A 27,757-nucleotide genomic window follows, 5' to 3' on the forward strand; every position below is an offset into this window, starting at 1 on the left:
GTACGTTACAAATACTGAAGTCACTTACATTGGTTACTGTTGTATAAACATTAAACCTCATTTTGTGAAGACTCTTACAAAAATGGCGTCGTGTTCGCTTTCCTGTATATTAAAATTAACAAAAGACGTCGTTCACACTGGACTCGCATTCGGGAGGACGACGGTTCAATCCCGCGTCCGGCCATCCTGACTTAGGTTTTCCGTGATTTCCCTAAATCGCTCCAGGCAAATGCCGGGATGGTTCCTTTGAAAGGGCACGGTCGGCTTCCTTCCCCGTCCTTCCCTAAACCGATGAGACCGATGACGTCGCTGTTTGGTCTTATAATATAATAAAATAATGGAATAGATGATAATAAAATGCGTGGCTTTTTAAAATGTATTGAATTAATGAGATTAATTTTTCGGCATGAATGACAAGCACAATAAGGTGAGCTATGCCTGGAAATAAGTTCGTATTAGTTCATATTATTTTGCAGGGCGAAGTAGTTTCTTTCTCCGCTGTAGATTTGTGCTTACCATTCTTTATAATGCTACGTTTGGTCGCCGTGTTCACCTTTGAAGTCTTGACCGTGCTCCCATTAAGCTTATCGGATCTTCGTAATTTTCCAAAGTACACAGGTGGGCTTCAGTTCTTGGAATTATTGTACTATTTGAAATAACAACTCACACAACCTTTCTGTTAATAAAACAATACTGTATTATTCTAAACGGTGCACAAATGAAATACATACTCCTCACTTATTCATAGTGACCCCAAAATGGCGGTCTACAATTACTCGCTAAAAATGGCGTGCTTCTCACTCGTTCACTAGCTGAGCGCGAAGCCTTCCTTCCTCCTACTGGTACCAGAAAAAATCCTCTGTTTCTTAACAACTGAAAGTCAAAAAATATATGACGGTAGGCATAGGCTCTATGATGGGATACCGCTTCATCTTCTCTATTTGCCTTTAAAGAAGACGAAAACATAAAGGAAATGGAAAAGGTTTATCACAGTCTCTTCCCCCAAGCAACCCAACCCAAAGACGGCGTTAGTAAAAATACAAAACCACTTCTACACAGAGACACAAAGCTGATCCTCGACCACTGACAGATTTCATGACGATAGTAAGAATGCCTCTCGCTAATTAATTCCCATAAAACTCAAAATACTATTAAACTGTCTAAAGATCACATTCCTCGCTTGCCTGCTTGTTTAACATTTGTACTGGCTGCTCTATCAGATGTTTGGGTATTTCTGTCTCTTCCAAGGCATCCAATGTTTTTCCTTTATCTGCTCTGTATAAATTTTTTATATTTTGCTTATGTCTAACGTGGAGTTGCTCTCAGACGCCTACTGAACGTGGACGGCTTAGTTCGACTCTGTTTCACGCTCTCTTTAAACCTTGTGTTAAATGTGAGAGATACACTCCTGGAAATTGAAATAAGAACACTGTGAATTCGTTGTCCCAGGAAGGGGAAACTTTATTGACACATTCCTGGGGTCAGATACATCACATGATCACACTGACAGAACCACAGGCACATAGACACAGGCAACAGAGCATGCACAATGTCGGCACTAGTACAGTGTATATCCACCTTTCGCAGCAATGCAGGCTGCTATTCTCCCATGGAGACGATCGTAGAGATGCTGGATGTAGTCCTGTGGAACGGCTTGCCATGCCATTTCCACCTGGCGCCTCAGTTGGACCAGCGTTCGTGCTGGACGTGCAGACCGCGTGAGACGACGCTTCATCCAGTCCCAAACATGCTCAATGGGGGACAGATCCGGAGATCTTGCTGGCCAGGGTAGTTGACTTACACCTTCTAGAGCACGTTGGGTGGCACGGGATATATGCGGACGTGCATAGTCCTGTTGGAACAGCAAGTTCCCTTGCCGGTCTAGGAATGGTAGAACGATGGGTTCGATGACGGTTTGGATGTACCGTGCACTATTCAGTGTCCCCTCGACGATCACCAGTGGCGTACGGCCAGTGTAGGAGATCGCTCCCCACACAATGATGCCGGGTGTTGGCCCTGTGTGCCTCGGTCGTATGCAGTCCTGATTGTGGCGCTCACCTGCACGGCGCCAAACACGCATACGACCATCATATGCACCAAGGCAGAAGCGACTCTCATCGCTGAAGACGACACGTCTCCATTCGTCCCTCCATTCACGCCTGTCGCGACACCACTGGAGGCGGGCTGCACGATGTTGGGGCGTGAGCGGAAGACGGCCTAACGGTGTGCGGGACCGTAGCCCAGCTTCATGGAGACGGTTGCGAATGGTCCTCGCCGATACCCCAGGAGCAACAGTGTCCCTAATTTGCTGGGAAGTGGCGGTGCGGTCCCCTACGGCACTGCGTAGGATCCTACGGTCTTGGCGTGCATCCGTGCGTCGCTGCGGTCCGGTCCCAGGTCGACGGGCACGTGCACCTTCCGCCGACCACTGGCGACAACATCGATGTACTGTGGAGACCTCACGCCCCACGTGTTGAGCAATTCGGCGGTACGTCCACCCGGCCTCCCGCATGCCCACTATACGCCCTCGCTCAAAGTCCGTCAACTGCACATACGGTTCACGTCCACGCTGTCGCGGCATGCTACCAGTGTTAAAGACTGCGATGGAGCTCCGTATGCCACGGCAAACTGGCTGACACTGACGTCGGCGGTGCACAAATGCTGCGCAGCTAGCGCCATTCGACGGCTAACACCGCGGTTCCTGGTGTGTCCGCTGTGCCGTGCGTGTGATCATTGCTTGTACAGCCCTCTCGCAGTGTCCGGAGCAAGTATGGTGGGTCTGACACACCGGTGTCAATGTGTTCTTTTTTCCATTTCCAGGAGTGTATGTTATCGGTAAATGGAAATGCAGTGTGGCTAGGGCCTCCCGTCGGGTAGACCGTTCGCCTGGTGCAAGTCTTTCGAGTTGACGCCACTTCGGTGCCTTTCGTGTCGATGGGGATGAAACGATGATGATAAGGATAACGCAACACCAACTCCCTGAGCGGAGAAAAATTACCGACTCAACCGGGAATCGAACCCGCGTCGTTAGGTAGGACATTCCGTCGCACTGACCACTCAGCTACCAGGGGCGGACATGTTATCGGTAACATAATATGTTTATATATGACGAAGGAAAAGCACATGATACGCTGTTGAACGAATTTACAAGGACCAGGAAGCTTAATGTTAACTGTGTTTTTACGTACACGACATGTTGTACAACGTGTGCTTGCAAGTAGATTGTTACGTGCAAGACCCTTTATGTAAACGTTCGACGTGTGCGTGCGCGCGCGTGTGTGTTTGTGGACCTGCGTCTGTCCCCACATAGCACGAAACAGGTTTTGCATCGCAGGCATTTGAAAATGGCCAGTAATGATACTTACTTATATAATGTAATGAGGCACCTTGCATAACATAACTGACAGCCTACGGTGGTTGTAAAACGGTTTCATCATTTAGAAGGGCTTTGAGGCTGTGCAGCCATACCTAAAGAAAAGATACAGATAGTGTTATTAGGCAGTAATTTATGTAGCTATGAACAACACTATGAAACGTCAACATTTTTAAAACATGACCATTTTTGTGACATAGAACTGAACGTAAAGGCTGGCAAAAAATGGTGAGAAAAATTTTGCTGCGTGTGTGATTTGGCTTTGAGATGTGCAACCGTATACAAATCATACTGTGTGAAGCAAATATTGTTAGAAAAAAAGACATATTACGTTACATTCTTACGGAGAAGTGATGTACCCGAATTAAAATGCCCAGTGGTTTATGCTGACACATTGCATTGTGAATAAACGTTTTCATAGCGATAGTGTGCGAAGATTATTGCCAAACAAGGGTGCCGGACTATGTGCTGTGCATGCACTGGCGTAAATAGGCTTACGGCGTGTGTGTGGGGGGGGGGGGGCCTTCCGCTTGTATAAATACTGGAGTGTGCGGCATTACTACTTCTCATTCCCGTTTCACGAGTGTAAACACAACTGTGCTCCTTACCTACCGTAATATCCCTATCAGACTCCACTGGTAGGTTCAGTCAGGGTACGCCAGAGGTCTCTGGGCTACGAGTTTGCTTTCAGGCGGATGGCCGCGGTCCAGTGTAGTACAGTATGCCGTATCAGATCACTTACATCTCGCCTAGTTGCTATTCGCATTTGAAGCCTGCTTTTGATATTCATTTTCTGACTTACATTCATGTCATGGTCGGTTGAAGATCATACACCATATGGATCACAATATAAAGCCGTATTTTATCCCCAAAACATGGTCACGAAAAATTATGGTGCGGATTACCTGAGCGGCCTTACAAATACCGGTATATTTTCACCCGTAGCGCTTATTCCTTACTTCGAAATTCGGTCATTTATTATTACGTGAAATATTGAATATAAAATTTTTGTTGCTCGTGGAATCCATTAAACAACTTTCCAGTAGGACCATGTGCCATCTATATCTACATCTACATATATGCTCCGCTAGCCACTAAGCGGAGTGTGGCGGAGGGCACAATTCGCGCCAAAGTATCTAGAGCCTGTTGGATATCATGCACAAAGAGGGCCAGCTGTGTCTCGCATGACCGGTCTTTCCTAAAACCGTGCTGGTTTCTGCAGATGAGCTTCTCAGAGTCTAGAAAGATCATTAGGTGTGATCGCAAAATAAGTTCTATAATTCTACAACAAATCGATGTCAGTGAAATGGGCCGGTAATTATGTGCATACGATTTTCTACTCTTTTTATATATTGCTATGACCTGGGCCCTCTTCCAGCCCCTTGGAACTGTCCGCTGTTCCAGTGATCTCCGATAGATGATGGATAAGAATGCTGCTTTATTTGTAGCATAGTCAATATACAGGGTGTTTCAAAAATGACCGGTATATTTGAAACGGCAATAAAAACTAAACGAGCAGCGATAGAAATACACCGTTTGTTGCAATATGCTTGGGACAACAGTACATTTTCAGGCAGACAAACTTTCGAAATTACAGTAGTTACAATTTTCAACAACAGATGGCGCTGCGGTCTGGGAATCTCTATAGTACGATATTTTCCACATATCCACCATGCGTAGCAATAATATGGCGTAGGCTCTGAATGAAATTACCCGAAACCTTTGACAACGTGTCTGGCGGAATGGCTTCACATGCAGATGAGATGTACTGCTTCAGCTGTTCAGTTGTTTCTGGATTCTGGCGGTACACCAGGTCTTTCAAGTGTCCACACAGAAAGAAGTCACAGGGGTTCATGTCTGGCGAATAGAGAGGCCAATCCACGCCGCCTCCTGTATGTTTCGAATAGCCCAAAGCAATCACACGATCATCGAAATATTCATTCAGGAAATTAAAGACGTAGGCCGTGCGATGTGGCCGGGCACCATCTTGCATAAACCACGAGGTGTTCGCAGTGTCGTCTAAGGCAGTTTGTACCGCCACAAATTCACGAAGAATGTCCAGATAGCGTGATGCAGTAATCGTTTCGGATCTGAAAAATGGGCCAATGATTCCTTTGGAAGAAATGGCGGCCCAGACCAGTACTTTTTGAGGATGCAGGGACGATGGGACTGCAACATGGGGCTTTTCGGTTCCCCATCTGCGCCAGTTCTGTTTATTGACGAAGCCGTCCAGGTAAAAATAAGCTTCGTCAGTAAACCAAATGCTGCCCACATGCCTATCGCCGTCATCAATCCTGTGCACTATATCGTTAGCGAATGTCTCTCGTGCAGCAATGGTAACGGCGCTGAGGGGTTGCCGCGTTTGAATTTTGTATGGATAGAGGTGTAAACTCTGGCGCATGAGACGATACGTGGACGTTGGCGTCATTTGGACCGCAGCTGCAACACGGCGAACGGAAACCCGAGGCCGCCATTGGATCACCTGCTGCACTAGCTGCGCGTTGCCCTCTGTGGTTGCCGTACGCGGTCGCCCTACCTTTCCAGCACGTTCATCCGTCACGTTCCCAGTCCGTTGAAATTTTTCAAACAGATCCTTTATTGTATCGCTTTTCGGTCCTTTGGTTACATTAAACCTCCGTTGAAAACTTCGTCTTGTTGCAACAACACTGTGTTCTAGGCGGTGGAATTCCAACACCAGAAAAATCCTCTGTTCTAAGGAATAAACCATGTTGTCTACAGCACACTTGCACGTTGTGAACAGCACACGCTTACAGCAGAAAGACGACGTACAGAATGGCGCACCCACAGACTGCGTTGTCTTCTATATCTTTCACATCACTTGCAGCGCCATCTGTTGTTGAAAATTGTAACTACTGTAATTTCGAAAGTTTGTCCGCCTGAAAATGTACTGTTGTCCCAACCATATTACAACAAACGGTGTATTTCTATCGCTGCTCGTTTAGTTTTTATTGCCGTTTCAAATATACCGGTCATTTTTTAAACACCCTGTATAATATCACTGGGATACCGTCTGGGCCAGATGCCTTCCTGGCGTCTAAGGATCTAAACTGTGTTACATGAACAATGAACAACGAAACATGTTGGTCATTCAATAAAACAGATGTAACCGTTTTTGTATGCAGACGATTCAGTTAGGTCGAGAATATTATCATGGTCATATTTTCATTATCATAAGCAACAGGTCAGATACAGTCTTTTGTTGAATAAAGCCTAAAATTTGCTTCACTAGTGAGTCGTACCGTCAACCAAAATCACCAACAAATTCGATGTGGTTGTGATACACACTTCAAACGCGGAGTAGTTCATTATGCGAAGACTACATATAACGGAGAAGATGGAGAAAAGTATGTTATGGACGAACGTAAGTCACATTGGGGAATAAACTATAAAGTACAGTTTCATCGAGGAAATTCTGCATAGGACAAAAAGCTGGGAATACTCAACTTGAAGATTTGCTTTCTTCCTTTGTGGAAGATAAAATGAATTATGGTATACTTATGTCTCAACAAATAATTGCAAATACGTCAAACATACCACAGACAAATTCCGTGGGACTATGGTGTAATGGAGCAGGGTAACGTGTAACATTGGGTATTCACCGGAGTAGGTGCATACACACTGAGAAATTCGTTAACATCGGAAGGCAGCAGTACTCTTCTTCTCTTACCCTTCACACTGGACTGCGAACAGCGACGAGGTGTCCATCTTTCTGGAGTGTTGAATAACACAACAGTGGACTATAAAGTAACGGAAAGTATTTGATTACGGACGACTGGAAATGAAAACAAAGAATTACCAATATGTTCGCAGTTACTGCAGAAGGAAGAAAGCTGTCCCGTGCGTTAAGCTGAAGCACAGAATTTTGCCCATTGAAAGTTTCACTAAGAAGTGTTTGCTGCTAAGGAAAAGGATGGTTGTCAAGAGAATTACTGATGAAATGGGCAGATATTGTTTGGAATCGGAGACGTGTCGCTCTGCTCAGTAATAGAGCTACGCTCGTACTGAATGTCTTTAAAGGCCACCACGCACATGAAACTGTGAATGAAGTTGATGAAGTAAAGACGTAAAAACTGCAGATATTTGACTATCGGCGTATAGAGGCCAGTTAAAGATCGGGTCCAGGAACGCAATTCGGATTGGTTTTCAGAAAGAGATCTTGCACTCATTCCGTCTACTAAAATTAATAAGCTATCAGTAAGCATAACGAGTGACAGGAATCTCTCCTCATGGGATACAGTATGTCAGGATTCATTGAACAACGGGTACAAGAAGTGCTGCCTGTCGAAGGCCCTGACAGAGGCGGCGGCGTTAACTGACGCAACCGGTTTTTGATTATATTTTTTCTTTCTCCGACTGTTCAAAATAACTGGTTTCATTAACAACCAATTCTCGGTTTTTATTTCTATTATGTCCTCTAATAACCGTAGAAATTGAACAAAGATTGCAAAATTTTGAGTCTCTCAGTTTCAAGATACATAGAATCAAAACATTAAATTGTATTGGTAAAGTAAAGAAAACTTAGTTCGCAGCTTTTCTCGACTGAATACTACAAAAAATTACCAGTATTCTCCCATTGATTCTAATTTTTTGAAACTCTGCTCAAAAAAACGTGTTGTAATCGTGGATCGTACCACTATTTGGGCATTAGGAATAGTCAGTACTAAAGGGTGAAAACTGAGGTTGAAGAACTTTCGTTTGTGTAAAGTGTTCGTTTTCAGTGGCTGCCAACAGATACAGACATATTATATAGATAAAGGCAGCAAATCAGGTACTTCTTATTTTTATTGCATACTATAAATGTATTTCTAAGTTTTTAATTTTCTACTCTTATAATTTCCTTCCCCTTTTGCATAGCGCACGTACACGCATCCTTTAAGCGACGACAGAATGAAGCAGTGACATTATTGTCTCAGCAACGCTGCAACATTTCTTATGCCGCATGTTTTTTTTTTGTCGTTTCTGTCGTCATTAAAATGGCATTGATCGCTTTTCCCATTTGCTATAATAATGCACTATTTCAAACTAATGCAAATTTTGTGAATAAAAATTACTCCTTCTTTAAAAAAAAAGATTATTTAACAACGAACGATTTTAGCACTGTTGACATGGCTAACTGATATCTTCTTTTTTTACTCGGTTATTAGTAAAGGTAATAAACACTTGTTATAAACGAGACCAAACAAATATTGAAAAATGCCGGTTTATCAGAACCAAAATACCGGTATCGACTTTAAACGATAGGTTTTCACAGTCCCTATGCCCTGGGTACTGACAACGACAATAAACTTTGGGAGCACAGTAAGGAAAATACTGTCAATGAGGAAGTAAATACCAGTAGTGAATTTAACAGTGACATAAGGAAGAGCGTGATTAGAAGTTTGTGATTTCCGTACCATTTATCTGTATTACAACGTAAACAAATGTGATGAATAGTGTCGATGTCATGAACAGCTTCTGTAAATCGGTATTCTCATATATCGTTTCTCTACTAACAAGGAGACCACATGGGAATCGGATTTCTGTATTTTTTTTATATGTATGGTTCTTGAAGTTAAGAACTCGATGCAACTCCCAAAAATATTTCGAGAAAAATGATTTTGAAGTTCTGCGATTTTCTTTATTACCCTAAAGCAAGACTATTTATTGAAGACCATGTGGCTGTGTGGTTGAATGAATGCCTGCCACATGGGCAGCCCAGATTCCATTCTTGACCGTGGTGAACTCTTCTGTTTTCATCTTGAGGTATTCTACGCTTCATAGAAATGGTTGTAAGACTTCCACCTTTGTTTAAGAATTTCAGTCCGCTAGGAAACGAACCGAGACGACCACATGTGGTAAGCAGTAACTCTACCATACAGTCACGTAGCCTTTCAGAAAAATCATGTTACTTTATCGTATTGAAGATGCTTGGAAAAGTTCAAATTCGGGGTCTATAGATTTTTTAAGAGTTACTTGGAACTGCATCGGGATGTTGATATCATAGGTCTGAACTTGATGTATCTACCAGAAAAATAAAATATTAGAAAATTGCGATTGACATGTGGCATGCGTGTATTAAGTTATTGCATAGTTTCGTAGCGTTTTTCCATAAGTTTAATAACGGTAGCAAATACAATCAGAGAAATTTTAGTCATGAATAATATGTTCTCGTTGAAGACCTGCAATAGTCTACTAATGTTAGGGTAAGTTTCCGATTCGACGACTGTACAAATCAGATGGTTTTCGCGGAGAAGAAGTCGTCGAGCCATGTTCGGAGCACATCTTCATGCGGGAAGGGTCATCGGCAGCTCGTGGTTAGCGTTAGTGCCTCTGGATCACGGGGTCCCGGGTTAGATTCTCGGCCGGGTTGGGGACGTTCTCTGCCCGAGAACTGGGTGTGTATATTGTCCTAATCATTTCGTGATTATCATTCGTGAGAGTGGCTGGATTGGACTGTGTAAAACATTGGACTGCATAATAATTGGGACTTTGTGCAGGCACTGATGACCGTGCAGTTTAGCGCTCCAGAAACCAGAGATCATCATCTTCATCGGGGAAGGAAGTTCCTTGAAGGCTGTTCGATAGAGATGCTGGGCTGATCTCAGTTCATCGTATCTACCTGTTCTTTAGCAAAATGGCGTGGCTCATTGTAGTTTAATGCGTTTAAAAGATCTTTATCTAACTCCGAAGGTCTTCCTGAACGTGGAAAGCCATAAATGTCAAATCTATCTTCTTTAAATCGAAAAAACCATTTTCTTGCTGTTTTCTGTCCAATGGTAAATGTTTCTGGCTGACTGTCACCCTTCTATGAAATTTAGCCAGAAGAATACGTCCTAAATGTTCCGATTTCTCCACTTGGAACTCCATTATCTAGCGTCCACAGCTCCAGTCATTGTCTACAAATGACAAAATGACGATGTCTAAACTCAGATAGCAAGACTCAACTACACATAAGAAATGACAATCGATGAATAAAGCCATAGCAACCGGAATACCAACATGCAAAACAAAAACGCTAGGAACTTGTGCATCACCATAAGTTACCTTCTGCTGGTCAAAATTAAGTGTGTGACTTATATTCGGGTGCGGGCCGTGATGGGGAGAGTACGCTGGCTATTTCGTTGTGTTGGGCTGACACGTCGAACCTGTCCACCAGTTCGTGTTGGTATTCCTGCCCGTGTGGCCGGCAGGACCGCGCGCGGCGCGACGCGGAGGCGCGCCAGCTGGCGGAGGCGAAGCGGCTGCAGCAGTACCGGCTGCGCATCGACGAGCTGCGCGGGCACCGGTCGCGGCTGCTGGCGCAGGAGGCGGTCAAGGGGCAGCTGTGCCAGATAGAGGAGCGCCAGCGGCTGCGGCAGCTCGAGAGGGAGGAGGCGCGCTTCTGGGACGAGGTCATGCGCAAGGAGGTCCAGGCCAAGGTGAGGAAGCAGCAAGTTGCCCAGCTTACGGCGTGAAACTGTGATTAATAGTTAGCATTGTTATTATTATTATTATTTCTGATGTTAATTCACAAAACATACATACCTGACGCACGGCCATCTTTTACGTCAGGAGGATCCCCCTCTGTGTCGGTGTGGGTCCCGGCTGACGGTCGCCCACGTTTTATTGGAGTGTCCCCGACTGCGCACCCTTCGGCAGTCTTTTAATCTCCCGGGCACCTTGCCTTTGATTTTATGCGACGATGCCTCCATGGCTGACAGTGTTTTACATTTTATCCGTGCTAGTCCTTTTTATGGTTCCATTTAGAGTGGTCCTGCACCTTTCCCTTTGTGTGTCTCTTGTCCTCGAGTCTCTCATATTTGGTTGCAGCTTTTAGTGTGTAGTCGGTTGGTTGACTCTTTCCCTTTTTTGTTGTCGTGGTCAGTCAACCAGTCTCCGGCCATCTTCTTTTTTCTGTTTCTTTCTGTCTGGAGTACGTCTGTCCTCTTCGTGTCTGTCGTATTCGTTACCGCATTTGTGTTCTTTCAGTGCCTGGGGGGGGGGGGGAGTATCCTTTCCCTAGGGGTTTTATCTGCTCCGCGCCTTAATGTCTCGCCTGTTTTTGGAATGGGGGACTGATGACCTTAGCTGTTTAGTCCCCCTTAAACATCCTAACAACCACCACCACCACCACAAAACATTCATATACACCTTAGTGGCAGTAGAGTCTCTTTGACTCTTGGTGTGGTTTGTAATGAACGAGAAACTAGAATCAGATCATGAAGATCAAAAGGTAAACGCACTGCAACGTCCCCTTAGAAAAATTATACATGACTGTGTTTGTCTCTGGTGTTGTTCCATTGTGTCTAACTTTTGAAGATTTTGTTCCATTGTGTCTAACTTTTGAAGATTTTGTTCCATTGTGTCTAACTTTTGAAACTTTTGTCCCATTTGTTGCATTAATTGTAATAACAATGCACTGGTGTCTGAAACACGTTCCTCAGTGCTATTCGGCAATGCATTTAAACCGCCAATATTCGCATTTTGAAAACCAGAAAATGTGTCTTGACTTATTTGAGAAAACGGTGAGGACCCAAACCCTGAATCTACAGTATTTGCGAGATTGTGTCCTGTCATTTCGGATTCCTGAGGCGAGCTATTGCCGACCGATCGATCGATAATGCTTCCCTGTTCACTAATTGTTTCACTGTCTACGCCATTATTTGCCGCCCGCTCCATTTCCCTATGCACAAATACCAAATCACTAGTTTGAACATTAGTTAATTCATTACACGGTGGCGCTAACACACTGCTTTCGTCTTCACTGTCATTTCTCAGTTTACTTTGGAGCCTAGTATTAAGTATTCCACACGCCATTATTGTCACAATATTTCACACGACAACACAGAAAAGCACAATTTGAAGAGCAAAATAAGAAAACACATTAACATAGCACTGAAAAAAATATCTAGTTAATTGCAAGCGCAGCTGCGAAATACTTGGTGCAAATCTACATGCATGCCACAACAACAATGAAAGACTGCAACTACAAAGGAGACCTCTCTACAATTACACGCTAGCAATAAACAATAGCTACACTAATTACACAAACTACAAGGAAAAAATCAGAAGATTCCACTGAGGTATCCTTGGCTAAGGGTCGACATACGAAACGTCCCCTTAGAAAAATTGTACATGACTGTGCTTAACCTGACACACAATATTATTTAGCGCAACGCAATCTGACTATCAAAGATCCCTGCAAAATAATGGCCCTGAGTAACATTAACCTATACCTTTCACAAATCACTTACCTCACAAAAATCTTCGTTACTCGAACTACTGCAATACAGCGAGCGCCACTACTGCCAGCTAAATAAAAGATTCAAACTACGGAAGGCTCTAACTACTGATAGGCATGGTTAGCAAATGAAAGACTTTGGTAGAGAACAAACAATGTATTTACCTTACTAGTGTTCAAAAGTCATAATATATATATATATATATCAGTTCATGACATCCAGTCATACAAATTTCAAAAGTCTGCCATTTCTCTCCCCACATCCACCACTGCTGGCGGCTCACCTCCAACTGCGCAACGCTATGCGCTGTTAACATCCAGCTGCCCAACACTACAATGGCAGACAACAATGCAAACTAGCCACAGACTGCACACAGCACAGCCAGTGATTTTCATACAGAGCACTACGTGGCGTTACCTATATAAAAACCTAAACAGCCTACTTACAGCACTACATACAAATACACTACTGTTTGGGGGGGGGGGGGGGGGACTGAGACGCTCAGATGGAGAGATGTGATCACTATGAAATTTATTCTATCGTTTAGGGACATGACACTACACAGACCATTCGCATTGGAGACCTGTACATGCACTTTTATTTATTTCATTAACAGTACAAAGTAACCCACCGCCTTGAAATGTAGGGTGGGTTGGATGCTTCTGAATCTAATAGCAAAGACTTCTCATTGTTATAGTCTTGTTGGTATTCAGTTGTTAATGCTTTTTTTAAATAATATAAAGAACATAATACGTCGGGTGGTCTACTGATCGTGACCGGGCCAAATATCTCACGAAATAAGCGTGAAACAAAAAACTAACAAGAGCGAAACTTGTCTAACTTGAAGGGGGAAACCAGATGGCGCTATGGTTGGCCCGTTAGATGGCGCTGACATAGTTGAAACGGATATCAACTGCGTTTTTTAAAATAGGAACTCCCATTTTTTATTATATATTCGTGTAGTACGTAAGGAAATATGAATGTTTTAGTTGGACCACTTTATTCGCTTTGTGATAGATGGCACTGTAATAGTCACAAACATATGGCTCACAATTTTAGACGAACACTTGGTAACAGGTACGTTTTTTAAATTAAAATACATAACGTAGGTACGTTTGAACATTTTATTTCGGTTGTTCCAATGTGATACATGTACTTTTTTGTGAACTTACATTTCCGAGAACGCAAGCTGTTACAGCGTGATTACCTGTAAATACCACATTAATGCAATAAATGCTCAAAATGATGTCCGTCAACCTCAATGCATTTGGCAATACGTGTAACGACATTCCTCTCAACAGCGAGTAGTTCGCCTTCCGTAATGTTCGCAAATGCATTGACAATGCGCTGACGCATGTTGTCAGGCGTTGTCGGTGGATCACGATAGCAAATATGCTTCAACGTTCCCCACGGAAAGGAATCCGGGGACGTCAGGTCCGATAAACGTGGGGGCCATGGTATGGCGCTTCGACGACCGATCCATGTGTCATGAAATATGCTATTCAATGCCGCTTCTACCGCACGCGAAATATGTGCCGGACATCCATCATGTTGGAAGTACATCGCCATTGTGTCATGCAGTGAAACATATTGTAGTAACATCGGTAGAACATTACGTGGGAAATCAGCATACATTCCACCATTTAGATTGCCATCGATAAAATGGGGGCCAATTATCCTTCCTCCCATAATGCCACACCATACATTAACCCGCCAAGGTCGCTGATGTTCGACTTGTCGCAGCCATCGTGGATTTTCCGTTGCCCAGTAGTGCATATTATGCCGCTTTACGTTACCGCTGTTGGTGAATGACGCTTCGTCGCTAAATAGAACTCGTGCAATAAACCTGTCATCGTCACGTAATTTCTCTTGTGCCCAGTGACAGAAATGTACACGACGTTCAAAGTCGTCGCCATGCAATTGCTGGTGCATAGAAATATGGTACGGGTGCAATCGATGTTGATGTAGCATTCTCAACACCGATGTTTTTGAGATTCCCGATTCTGATGCAATTTGTCTCCTAATGATGTGCGGATTAGCCGCGACAGCCGCTAAAACACCTACTTGGGCACCATCATTTGTTGCAGGGTGTCGATGACGTTTCACATGTGGCTGAACACTTCCTGTTTCCTTAAATAACGTAACTATCCGCCGAACGGTCCGGACACTTGGGTGATGTCGTCCAGGATACCGAGCAGCATACACAGCACACGCCCGTTGGGCATTTTGATCACAGTAGCCATACATCAACACGATATCGACCTTTTCCGCAATTGGTAGACGGTCCATTTTAACACCGGTAATATATCACGAAGCAAATACCGTCCGCACTGACGGAATGTTACGTGTACCACGTATTTACACGTTTGCGACTATTACAGCGCCATCTATTACAAAGCGAAAAAAGTGGTCCAAATAAACATTCATATTTCTTTACGTACAACACGAATATGTAATAAAAATGGGTGTTCTTATTTTTAAAAAAATGCAATTGATATCTGTTTGACATATGGTAGCCCCATCTAGCGGGCCAACCATATTGACATCCGGTTTCCTCCGTCGAGCTACATGAGTTTCGTTCTTTGTAATTTTTTCGTTTGATGCTTATTTCATGAGATATTTGGCCCGGTCACTATCAATGGACCACCCTGTATAAAGATTTCTCTGAGGTTACTGCGAATTGAATGCTTAACATTTGTTATAATGGTTCCACATAATTTGTTACTACCTAGTTGTTGAGTATATAATTTATACAATGCAAATGTCAAAGAAAAATAAAAAAAAGAAAATGTAAGACAATGAGCGTGGTTAAGAATATTTTGTAATATGTGGAGGGAATTGATATCCTGTATTTGGATGAGTAATACAGTCTAAGTAGCTTGTTGGTTAGTAATGGCCTATTTCTATATATTTCAGATGAGGAGGTCTCGGTACAACCTCGAGCTATTCTGATCTGCTAATGTATGTTTACACAGATTATACAGATGAAGTTCTGACTGAGCACTTCATACATGGAATACATGAATTTTAGCTTCACATTAGAAATACACTTACGTTTGTAACTTTTTAGTTGAAATAGAATATAGTTCTTTGCTACTTGAATGCATTATTCCTTAAATAACTTAATACATTTCTGATATAAGAAATTCATTGATCATAGCTTTGAATAGAGCAGAGAATATACTTCTGTCTGCACACAATAAGACGAGCAATACATTACTGCTTGTGTCCAATATACTTTAAAAACTATGCAGGATGTCATTGGGGAGGAGAAGACTGGGAATAAAAGTTCTTCGAGCCTTCTACTCCCAAGCGACATTACCTTATAACTACAGCCTTAGTATGTGGTGCCGGTGTTTATTTGTTTTATGATTGTTATGTTGTTTGTGACTGTGTTGTGGCGTGCAGTGTCATACATTGTTGGTTTTGGTCCCTCACATGTTGATCCTTCCTGAGTCATGTTCACTTAGTGTTCCTTCCTCGGTTTCGGAATCTATGCTCGTGTTTGTGTCCTCCCATGTGGTTTGTTGTGTTGTTTGTGCTTGTCTACGCCTCCTTCCATATGGGTTTTGGCGCTTGTATTCTTCGTGCAGAGTGTTCGATACAATATCGCTATTTATTGTGTTCCAGTCATCGGGATTACGTATTATTCTGGCGATGTCATTGTCATTCTATACATGTCTCACTTGTGCTAGCGTGTTGCACTGCAGTGTGACATGTTGTGGTGTCCCAGTTTCTCCGCATACGCATATTTCATCGTTAGTTAGTTTCACACGGTTTAAATGTACCGGATACGACCCTTGGCCTGTCAGGAAATGGACCATCCTCCGGCTTAGGTCGACGTGTTTCAGTAGTAGTCTTTCGTATTCACGACATGTTTCAGTAGTAGTCTTTCGTGTACATCAGGAATGAAAGAGTGTACTCGGCGAGCCTTGTAGGATGCATCCCACACTCTCTGCCATGTTTGATTCCGCCATTGTTTCATTTGTGTTTTGTTCATAATGTTGGTTCCCGTAATTTCGGTGACTTTATCGACCCTGTCCCTCTTAAGCCAGTAATGTGCAGCTCTGTAACGTATTGTTATGTCTAAACGGCAGGTCCCCATCACAATGCAAAGTGCCTCTAGTGACATGGTGTTGAAGGCTATGCTCATTCTCAGGAGTACACTACGTTGACCTCGTCTTGCAATTGTCTTGTTAGTCTGTTTGTTCAGTCTGTGACCCCAAGCACTTGCATCAAAGCAAGTGATGGATTCAAATATCGCAATATGGTAGGTCCTTTCGTCTTAATAGGTAATTTGTACTGAGTTGTGTTTAGTCTCGCTAGTTTGTGCATAATTTTGGAGGCTTTGTCAATTGTCAATTTTATATGGTGGTTAAAAGTCTGTTTTTCGTCTAGATGCAGTCCGAGATAACGTGTGGCTTGCTTCTTCTGTCTGCTTGTATTGTCTAATTTTAGAATTGGATTCCTCTGTAATTTTCTGAAGCAGTTGCTTGCCTTTTGTCTCTAGTGCTGGTCTCGAGTTGGCTGACACCAATACGAGCAGGTCATCTGCGTAAGCCAGCACACCTCTTACCCTGTCGTCACTGTCCAGGGTGTTCAGCAAGGGCTCGGTTGCGATATCCCAGAATATTGGTCCGCACATCGAGCCCTGTGGACATCCCTTTGTTATTCTCTTAAAAACCTTCCGCGTACCAGCCCTCCATTTCGCCTCTGCAGTAGTCGAGGAGACTATTGAGAGGGAAGCTGATAGCCTCATTTCCCTTAACCTGGTGAAGAAGGACGGCCACCATAAGTTGTCAAAAGCCCCGGCTATGTCGATTATAATGGCGGCCCGGCTATGTCGATTAGAATGGCGGCCGCGTATTTGTCGCTGATGCTGTTTGTAGCTGTCAGTGCTTGGTTGACGGCGTCTTCTATTGATCTACCTTTCCTGAAGCCGAACTGATGGGGCTTTATGCCGAGGAGGCGTCTGTGCGATTGCAAACGGTCACACAGGAGCCTTTCCTGTACCTTGTCGAGAGTGTTTAAGAGACAGATAGGTCGGTAAGTTTTGGGGTCTGTTGGTTCTTTGTCTTGCGATTTCCTTATTATTACTACATTAGTAGTTTTCCAGAGGTTTGGAATTCTGCCTGTTAGTATTGCCTCGTTGAACATGTTGGTAAGAAAAGGTGTGATTTGTGTTACTGTTTGTTTTAATGTTTCTGAAAGTATTTTGTCTGGTCCGGGTGCTTTTCGGTTTTTAAGCCTGCTAATTGCCGTCCCGACTTCTTCTTGCGCGAATGACATGGTTACGCTGTCACTGATGTATGGCTGCCTCATGTTCTCTCTTAGGTCAGCGTGGTGTCGCTCGTCTTGTGTGGGGTCGCCATCCGAGAGGAGCCTGTTCAAAAGATAATCTGCTGTGCTTCTCCATCCTCTGGTCGTTGTGCCGTCACCTTGTTTGCCATCCGAGAGGAGCCTGTTCAAAAGATAATCTGCTGTGCTTCTCCATCCTCTGGTCGTTGTGCCGTCACCTTGTTTTAGTGTTGACAGAACTGTCGGTGTTTTAACTCGTTCTCTTTCTATCTTGAATGGTTGTCCCCAGATGTCGTTCTGTAGCTGGGTTTTTACAAAATTGGTTCCAGTAGTCTTGCCTTGTTGTCTTTAGTTGTTTCTGGTATTTCTGTTTAGCGTCACGATACAGGTCAAGTCTTATCTATCTTTCACGAGTTGTCTTTGCTTGTTGGTAGTAATTTCTTTTGTCCCGTGAATCCTTTCTTAGTCTTGCCAGTTCTGTCGACCACGGTTGTTTTTGTCCCCACCCAGTTTTAGCGCGTGGTATAGCTGCTTCCTGTGCTCTTTGTAGGACCTCTGTCACTACATGCGATTTGTAATCTATACTGCCTTGAACAGTGTGTATCTCGAACTTTTTGCCAGTCGGCTCTTCCTATGAGTAAATGCTGCTGTTCGTGGTCCATATTATGTGTATTGATATATCTGTCTGTGGTTATGATGATTGCGTTGTGGTCGCTGTGTGTGGCTGTATCTAATACCCTCCATGTACTGGCTAGTGGAAGAGATTTTGCGCTCCCTAGGGAAAGGTCTATGTTACTTACACCACCGGCGTCTCCGCGGTAGGTAGGTGACTGACCCTCCCTATTCATTATGAAGAGGTTGCATTCATTTACCACGTCAAGCACTAGTTGCCCTCTGTCGCCCACAGCTCGTGGTCGTGCGGTAGCGTTCTCGCTTCCCGCGCCCGGGTTCCCGGGTTCGATTCCCGGCGGGGTCAGGGATTTTCTCAGCCTCGTGATGGCTGGGTGTTGTGTGATGTCCTTAGGTTAGTTAGGTTTAAGTAGTTCTAAGTTCTAGGGGACTGCTGACCATAGATGTTAAGTCCCATAGTGCTCAGAGCCATTTGAACCATTTTTTTTTTTTTGCCCTCTGTCGTCAGTTCTACCTGAGTTCCATAAGGGGGATTTTGCGTTGATATCAGTTAGAATGAGCAGCCTTTTTCTTTCTGAGTGTCGTGGAATGTCTTTTATTCTGTCCAAGAAACGTTCTACATCTTACGAGTACTGAGCGTAAATAGACGACATGAGCCATACATCCTGTCCGTCTGTTATTTCTGCTGCGGCAATGTGTTCAGAGCAAAACTGGGTGATCTGTGTTACTATGAGGTTTCTATTAACTACTACTATCGCGGCTTTCGCGTTTGGTGTTCCAGCTATTGTGATGTAACTTGAGGGGAGCCCTGAAATTTTCCCGCCTCACAGAAAAGGTTCCCGAACGCAGGCGATGTCTGTTTTTGTTTCTTCTAAGAGCCTACCTAGTTCCATATTTACTAGGGTACTGCCCTGGCAATTTAGTTGTATTACCTTCAGAAGGGATATCTAGTGAAGGAAAAACACTTGGGTGAGGTTTCTTTAAAATCCAGAAACACACGTCCATGTGCTCTCACGAAGTCCTTGTATAGTTTCTCTAGGTTTAGACCCTCTCCCCTTTGTGCACATGAAGCTTACATAGCTCTTTGGGGCTCGTTGGCGGATTTTCAACTCTTAGGATCATCCTGTCAGTTTGTTCTGTAGTTGGAAAGCAGATTTTATCTCCGTTTTCATGCTTAGTTCGTATTACATAGCAAAGAACTGTTTGAAATACATCCTTGTTTTCTAGTCTGCTAAGCCATAGGTTAACTTCTAAGTTTCCGTAAGTTAGGTAATTAACGGTTTTCAGCTTGGGGTCTTTGGTTGTATCTGGTTGGTGTTCTTGACTTTTTGTTTGTTGCTCCGACTTCGAGTAATTTTGTAATGCAGCACGTCTTTCCTGCTTTATGGTTTCTGGTAGTATGGAGTTCGATGTGTTTTCGCTGAACATTTCCCCTGATAGTGACCTGTTGTTTTTGACCTCTACCGGGGACTTGTTCGTAAAATGTGACTGTTGTATGTCCGTTTCTCGGGTGTTTGTGTCTGGTGTTGTGCCGGTGCAGGATGTGTTTCTCTGTTCAGCTACATTACTGTTTGGTTTTTCGTAGTGACTGTGTGCGCTAACCCCGTAGACAAAACGAATTGGTGTAATATAGGGTCCACATTTGGTTGTATCATATTCTACCCGTTGAGCGGGTAGTGTGCAATTGTCTTTGTTTGTGTTTACCTGTGGTGTTGGATTTCTTGTGAACTCAGTGAGATCTTCATTCTGAGGATGTTCAAGGACGTCGTCGTATTTCTCTGTTCTATGTCGCAGTATTTCGTCTTCCAGTTCGTCTTCGTCAACTCGTAAAAGGAGACCAGTCTGGAAGATGGCCCATTAAACATGTGATGTTTCAGGTGCCTGGCAGCCTCATATTCTAACGCACCCTGCATGCACATATCGTCTATATAGTCGGTAATGCTGACGTACCTGCACTGTATTGTCTCCCAGCACTGAGGCATTACATTAGTATCGCTATCTGCATTTGGGGGTTGTAATATCCCCATGTGTTGCCACTAGGTAACGGCTCGCCACCAGCCTCTCAACCTAGTCGACGGCGATTTGTACCTTTGCCTGTTTGTGTAATTAGTTACGTCTGTTCCTGCGTGTGTTGGAGGGGGGGGGGGGGCGTTCTGACAGTTATGGTAGCACTCCTTATTAATGGACGTTGTCCAGGACATCGTATTCGGTGCTCTCTGTTTGGCTATCGTACAGCTGTTTATAAGTAGGACAGTATGCCCCCCCCCCTTCCTTAGCGCATGGTCTGTTTCTGTGTTTGCGTGGTATACAGCCTACAGAATTCTCCAACCTGCATTCTGACTTTTTGTGTCCCGGTTTTGCACATCTTCCACATACTGGATCTTTGTCGCAAAGCTTCGATGGGTGACCGAAGTCCCAACAATTAAAACATTTTTGTACAGCAACAAAGTCGTTGATGTACAAAGATCCAAATTGGTTAAAAACCCTTTCTTTTTGAAGCAGCAGTAATCGTACTCTTGGCGACACTCCTAGAATATTGTTTACTGTCCTTTTGCGCTTTGGTCTTGTTTGAAATTTTATTTTAACCTCGTTATCGAACTCGTCTTTAGTAATGTGTTCACTCAGGTTTATTTCGTAGGGCTCTTTTAAGAATTCCTGGTCAGTTAAATGTGTTGAGACATGGTGCACTGCGAGCAGGGGTCTGAATTTCTTGGGTTCTTCACACCTAATGTCCTTAACCTGCGCTGTTTTTTCTATTATCTTTTTCTTGTCTACTTGTGATTCTGTTTCAATCGTTACGGTGTTTTCTGTTGACCTGATTGATTTTATTTTCAATTTGTCTTGCTTGGGGTTAATTGTTTTAGTGATGGTTTCTCTAATGGTTCTCGCATCTTGGTACCTTTCTGATTTAAAGAAAAGTGTGCAGAACTGTTTAGCTTTTGTTTGTTGAATGCGTTCCTGTACTTTGCTTTTAGGTTTTGCAATTGTACCGGCAGCCGCAACCGCTGCAAATGAGAGTGCGAGGGGTTTATTTTCTGACTGTAATCTCTGATTTTCGGATTTGAGTTCCGCTATTTCTTGTTCCAGGCGTTGAATGCGTTCCTGGGCATGTGGTGCGTTTGCTACCGCTAGTTCTTTTCTGAGTCTGGCGTTTTCAGTTCTGAGCTCTTCATTCTGTCCATAAAGCCTTGCTTGACCTAGTGCGAGTGCCCAAATTTTGTCTCTAACCTGCGATGTAATTGTGGTTGACGCCCTTTTTTGTTTTAATTCGTTCTGGAACTCCGTTAAGATCTCATCTACAGCGCTTATCACTTTAGTTTCCATTTTCTTCCTTTTGGGAATTAAATCTTCGCTAGACACCACTAGTCTTATTGCCCCCGTGCTCCTGCTCGTCGGAGCCGCATCACTGTTTCGACGTCCTCCGAGCGATATGTAGCTCACATTGATTTCGGGAGCGCGTTCGGCATTTTCCAAAGTAACAGCGGCTGCCGCCAGCGTGGACGAGGTTGTTTGCTCCAGTCTCCGCGTATACTCGCGGACGTTGAGCTTAACTTAGTTAAAAGCCGATGCACAAGTCGCAAACGCTTCACAGAGTGAGGCAAAGAGAGCGCACACCGGACGAAATTTGCTGTACGGCAGCCGATTCCCAAATTCTGGATCCGTAGCGCCTGTAGTTTGTTTCTAAACCGAGTGCAACCAGTTCCGTTAAGCGCAGTACGATCTATGATTTGTTCCACAGTTTGCCGTGCTGTTACTCGGTAACGCCAGGAAATAAGAGCCACATGCCAGTTGACACTACCTGAAGCCAGCTTTCCGTAGCCGGCGGTTATGCACTGTGGTTGTGGAAATTCAGTACGTGGTAGTGCCACGACGTCCTCCACACAGAGCTGCCAGACCGTGTGGCATGGAATCAAAGAACGCCTCAATATGCTGCTAGGGAATACTTTGCCACGCGGTTTATAAACGCGTCCACAAAGCATCAACTGTGGCTGTAAGAGAACCTGAACGACCAAGTTACCGATCGACCACACCCAAGACATGTTCAGTGGGTGACATATCAGGTGAGGAAGCCAGAGAAGCACTGATATCCGTCGTTATTTGAAGAAGCCTTAAACATTCCTCGTCACATGCGGCCGGGATTTGTTCTGTTGAAATATGGTGAGTGGAACGGCCTGCAGGAGGGGCAGTGTCTCGGGCTGTAAGGTCGCCTGATGTAGCGGTAACTGTTCAGATTTCCCTCAAGACGTAGGAGGCGAGATCACGTGTTATAGGCAATGGCGCCCCGAACAGTGACACTTGGCGTTTGTCCACTATGTCGCAAAACAATATTTGTCCGCTTTGCCACTCAACAGTACAGTCTGGCCGATTAGGTTCACCACGGCGGCGTCGAACGCGTATGCTGTCATCAGAGCAGCATAATTTGAAGCGGGACACGTCCTAAAACACTACATTTTGCCACCAGCATGCCAGTATCGGCATTCTTGTGCTGCGGTGGCCCGGTGTAATGTTAAGCTCTCTCTATACAGCTTAAGCGTTTTCGTGTACTTACTTGTTGAAGAATGCTGGTTCTGCTTTCTTGCAGCACCGGACGCTTCTCCGAAGATTTCACTGCTAGGAAGGGGAAATTTTCATTCTCTCGCTCTCTCTCTCTTCTTATTTAAAAAATACGCTGCTCTTGGAATATCATTCAGTGCAACAGAACACATTTATTTTCACTTTGTACAAAAAAACAACTGAACATTATGACGTAAGACCACACATTACCGAGCACATGGAATCAGTTAATTACACATTTTTGAACACAATTAATACATAAGCTTTTATCGTGGCTGACTATCCACGTCCAGTCCACGTACTCTCAACAGCAGTTCAACGTCTAATAAACGGTCACTATTACGAGTCTCTCCATTTGTTTTTTTTTTTTTAACAACACAACGCTACATTACTCTTTGCAGCCGGTAACGGAGCTTCCGGGCCGTATTTGCTTATTCTTGGCAGGTCGCGCTGAACACTTGCCAGCGCCGACGAATTATCTCCCTTCCAGTTTCTCCTGCACAAACAATAAATTAGTGTAGTATCCCATGCTCATGCTTACGCCCTGCTTTCAAATAACGCGTGTTCGAAACGGCTGGAACACAAGTGTCTCCAGAGTTTTGTAAAATTCTGGGGGCACTACGTCCCTCCCCCTAGCTCGAACACTCGTTATTTGTACACAACATATATTTTAATAATTTTTTTCTTAACACTTATCTCGTTACTTTGTACTACTTAGAAACATTAGATACAAAAACTCTCTTCCATCTCCGGTAGTTCATTAAGCTGTTGGTAATATCTTTCATAGACATAGAAGTATGATAAACTTAAAGTACAACAAGTATTAGCTATTTCCAATAGATTTATCTGCTCTTGCTTCCAGGATTGAGCCAAAATAAATCCCTCCCCTTAGCCAGTTTCAAAGTTCAGGCGTTATTCTGAGTAGAGTCTTTTTTTTTTAAGAAGCTGTTGCAATGATAGCCACTGGTTTTTCGGGTCTGAAAAAAATTAGTTGTAGTGGGGGTTTTCTCTTTTTTCTATCTCCTCGCGCAGGACTCGTCTTTTCTATTTAAAAAATTTTAGAATTCAAATTTACCAGGAGAAACTTTTCACTACTATCTCAGGTCCCTATACCACCCTTTCCCTTTGGGTTCCAAGCTACGTAAGGGTTGATCCTATGAAAACATCTTCTTCCTCATCCTTGGGTAGGTATGCCCCTTCCATTAATACTAAACTATGGCACAGGTCAATCCCGTTTTTGGTGCTCCTGTCCGCACAGTATAGGTCAGTCTCCTCTGGGTCTGCCTACCTGGCTCTGTTTCTCTCATTTCATCTATATCGGATGCGCCCTCCCTATCTTCTCCAACCATGATTCATAGTCTTGCCTCTTTCGTACTCCTCTGCACACTATATTATTTAAAATATCCTGGTAAAATTTCTATCTACCTCTCCTTTCCCCTGCTGAGTCCTTCAGCCTACCTGCTTAAATTCTTCGCTCGTTCATTGCTTACAGCTCAATTATATAGCCTTAATAACTGAATATGTTTCGTCCATGGTTGTAACTTTATTTCTTTTCTTCGGGCTATTCGGTCTGCACAATCCTATTATTCATCAGAAACTTATTTGACTCGATACCTCTGGCTTAATATCTATTTCTTTTTATCTCCATTCATATTACTTTGTACTACTATAGCTATGAACACAGGTGGATATACACTTCGTCCTCCCTTGTTCCTTTAGCTTAAGCTTACTATACCATTTCACTTGAGATGTGCAACCGTCATTACCTAGCACATGTGCTCGAGCCCTTCCTCCCTAATCTCTGACGGTTGTTACATATCCCTGTGTATTAATTGTCTGCGTCTTTGTATTTAATTGTTTGAGTGTGGAAGTGTGATCGTGCGTCCTGATTCTTCGGCCCACTAAGGTTCTTAGCTGAAGATTTATAGAAATCACGGAAAAGTGAAGGACTTCAGCGGTAGAAGTATATGAATGTAGACAGAGGGAAAGATAGATTGGTACTCTTAAGAGAAGTAAGAAAGGAAATAAAAGAACTGGTTGCTAAGATTGAAGAAAGAAAGAAGACAGCCCCAAAGACAGGAAACCCTTCCTACCCTCCTTCCCCAGGATCCCCACTTCGCCTGTACTTAAGTGAGAAGCCGGAGGAGGTATGATGTTCGGCGTCTCGTGCAGAACGGACATTCTCACGGTCACCTTTGAAATCCCCGAAGAAAAGATCTTAGCAACTCCTATGGAACGGCAAATGATGACGAACCAGTCACACTTGTTTGCGAGGGTTCTATGAAGGGTCTGCTGTGTACGTCGTGTCTGTGCCTATGCTACTCACTCCTTTCAAAATGAGATATAAACCATCCCCAATCACATCACACTTTACAAAAAATATAAAACATTCTATAAAAATAGAAATTATATACACTATAATCAAATAGTTATTCAGTTAGTCAATTCACTCTATATTTCATACACATGTTCAGTTTATGTGATCTAGGTATCATTCTTCCTAAACAGTACCATCATATTATGTCTCCAGTTAGAATGTTACCCGGTTAGCTTTATCTCATGCCTAGATGTTACTGTTTATTATGACTCCTTAAATTAGTCATAATCGTGTAGTCATAATTGGTCTCTTTTTATACTAATATGATAGGATAGCTTATGAATAGTCGAAGATTAGAAGGGAGTTCGGTGTAGGAAAACTAATGTGGAAGTAACACCGAACCCAACTCGGGAACCGCCGGACGTCACTCCGCCTGTTGACGCAGAACGTCAACGTCCCTGGGGATTTTGTACATATCGTTTTATATCCTTAACGTTATACATTCCCTTTTCCCCTCCCGTCACAAGATCTATTAAATATCGGGTTTTTTGGTGTACTATTGATTGAATACGATAAGGTCCTATGTATTTCAGAAAAAAAAATTATGTGTGTCTTTTTTCAGTGCTGAACTTTGAAGGTGTTGTTTTACTAATACTAAATCAGCTACGTGGTATTCTGGGTCAGTTGCGGTTGCATTGTATTTTATCTACCCTTTGTTGGTCACTACCATGTAAGTTTCAAGCAACTCTTTCCTGAATTGCTTGGTGATCAGTAGCTTTTTGCTCCGGCCACGTAAAACACTTGATTAGAGGTTCTCCTATAAATGGCTTGCCGATGGCTTCTACGGGTATCATTATTGTAGACAAATGCGGTAGTTCGTTTAGAATAAGCTCAACATCTTTACTTCTTTCCACCCATGAGGTATGAGTGTCGTGGCAATAAGTGCGGCACAACCTATCAATCTCTTTCATTACTCTTTCACAAGGGTTCGAAGATGGATTATAGTTGGATATTAAAATGTGTCGTATATTTTCCCAGGCAAAAAACTCCTTAACTTCATGGCTGGTAAACTGAGGTCAATTATCAGAAAGAAAACGCCTCGCTTTACTTGTAGCTATAAAATATTCTTGCAAACACTTGATCAGAGTTTGCGCAGTAGCCTTCCCAATAGGACACAGTCTTACATACATTCTATAAGTACTAATATATAAGCCACGATTCCCTTCCCTTTGGGTATGGGTCCAAAAAATCGGCAGCTGTGAGGTCATGTAATGCTTTAGGAGTAATCGGATACATCTTATACTTTACATGGGTATTATTCTCCTTAGCTTTCTGACAGATGTCACACGTTTTAATAGTAGCAGTTATCTTACGTCCTAATCGCTTAAAATAATAAAACTTTTTCATGTGAGCTATACACTTTTTCACTCCAAAGTGGCCATATCCACTATGAATGTACTGTATTAATTTAGACTCTGCTATTTGTGGTATACACAGCCACCAATAGCTTGACTCTTTGCTGTTTTTCCAGAACAAGTTGTGATTTGTTACCTTCCACTGTTCCCTTTTGTTTACCAGTAATGACTCTGTGGCAGTGATATTTTTCATGTCTAGTGCAAAGTGAGATCAAAAGTGCGCGAGAGTTTTTTTTAGTCATGTGTTGTTTTTTATCTTTGCCGTAAGACTATAGAATCTCCTAGTTTTTGTTACTTCTCTGTTGTTTTTAGTCGTCTTCTCAGTGTGAGTTTTTCACGAATAAATTGTACTCCGTTAACTCATTATACCGGACGGCTATGCAATTATTTGTTGTAGGCTAGTCGCCTACATAATTGGTGACCTCCGATTAAGGAACTTTAAATCTTTCGTTAGCTACGTCGAACATTAACTGCAGAAGCAATGACCGACGACGGAAAACGATACGCTTCGATAACGGAAGAAATTCATAGGCTTCAGAATGAGATAGAAACTTTACAGTAGCATATTTCGAAAGATATGAACTTAAAGCATATACCGGACCAAAGGAATGACGTTGGTTCAACAACCATGGCAGCACAACCACAGCAAGTAACAGCAACGGAAGTACCCGTTGGTTTCAACGCTTCACCAACTCAACGGTTGCAATTACGAACGCCCCCATTCATGCCTTCTCAGCCACACACATGGTTCGCGGTAATGGAAAATATATTTCTACAACAAAGAATATTCAGTGATCACGAGAAGTTCACCTTGGTGATAAGTAATTTGGACCATCAGACCTCGGTTTTGGTATCTGACATTATAGTGAACCCGCCTACTGAAGGAGCATACTGTAGACTGAAAGAAGAATTAATTTCTCGGTGTGTGAAGTCAGTCGACATCAGAGTC

At 43.3% G+C, this 27,757-nt stretch overlaps 1 protein-coding gene across 1 annotated transcript in view; it reads left to right on the forward strand.

The window, feature by feature from the left end:
• Positions 1–27,757, forward strand: part of LOC126088452 (cilia- and flagella-associated protein 53-like) — a 212,027-nt gene that overhangs the window by 121,991 nt on the left and 62,279 nt on the right. Inside the window, exon 4 of the mRNA XM_049906594.1 lies at positions 10,564–10,791. Within this exon, the coding sequence (XP_049762551.1) occupies positions 10,564–10,791 (228 nt within the window). The remainder of the gene's footprint in view (positions 1–10,563; positions 10,792–27,757) is intronic.

The sequence above is a fragment of the Schistocerca cancellata genome, chromosome 6 (genome assembly GCF_023864275.1).
Source record: "Schistocerca cancellata isolate TAMUIC-IGC-003103 chromosome 6, iqSchCanc2.1, whole genome shotgun sequence".
Taxonomy (NCBI): Eukaryota; Metazoa; Arthropoda; class Insecta; order Orthoptera; family Acrididae; genus Schistocerca; species Schistocerca cancellata.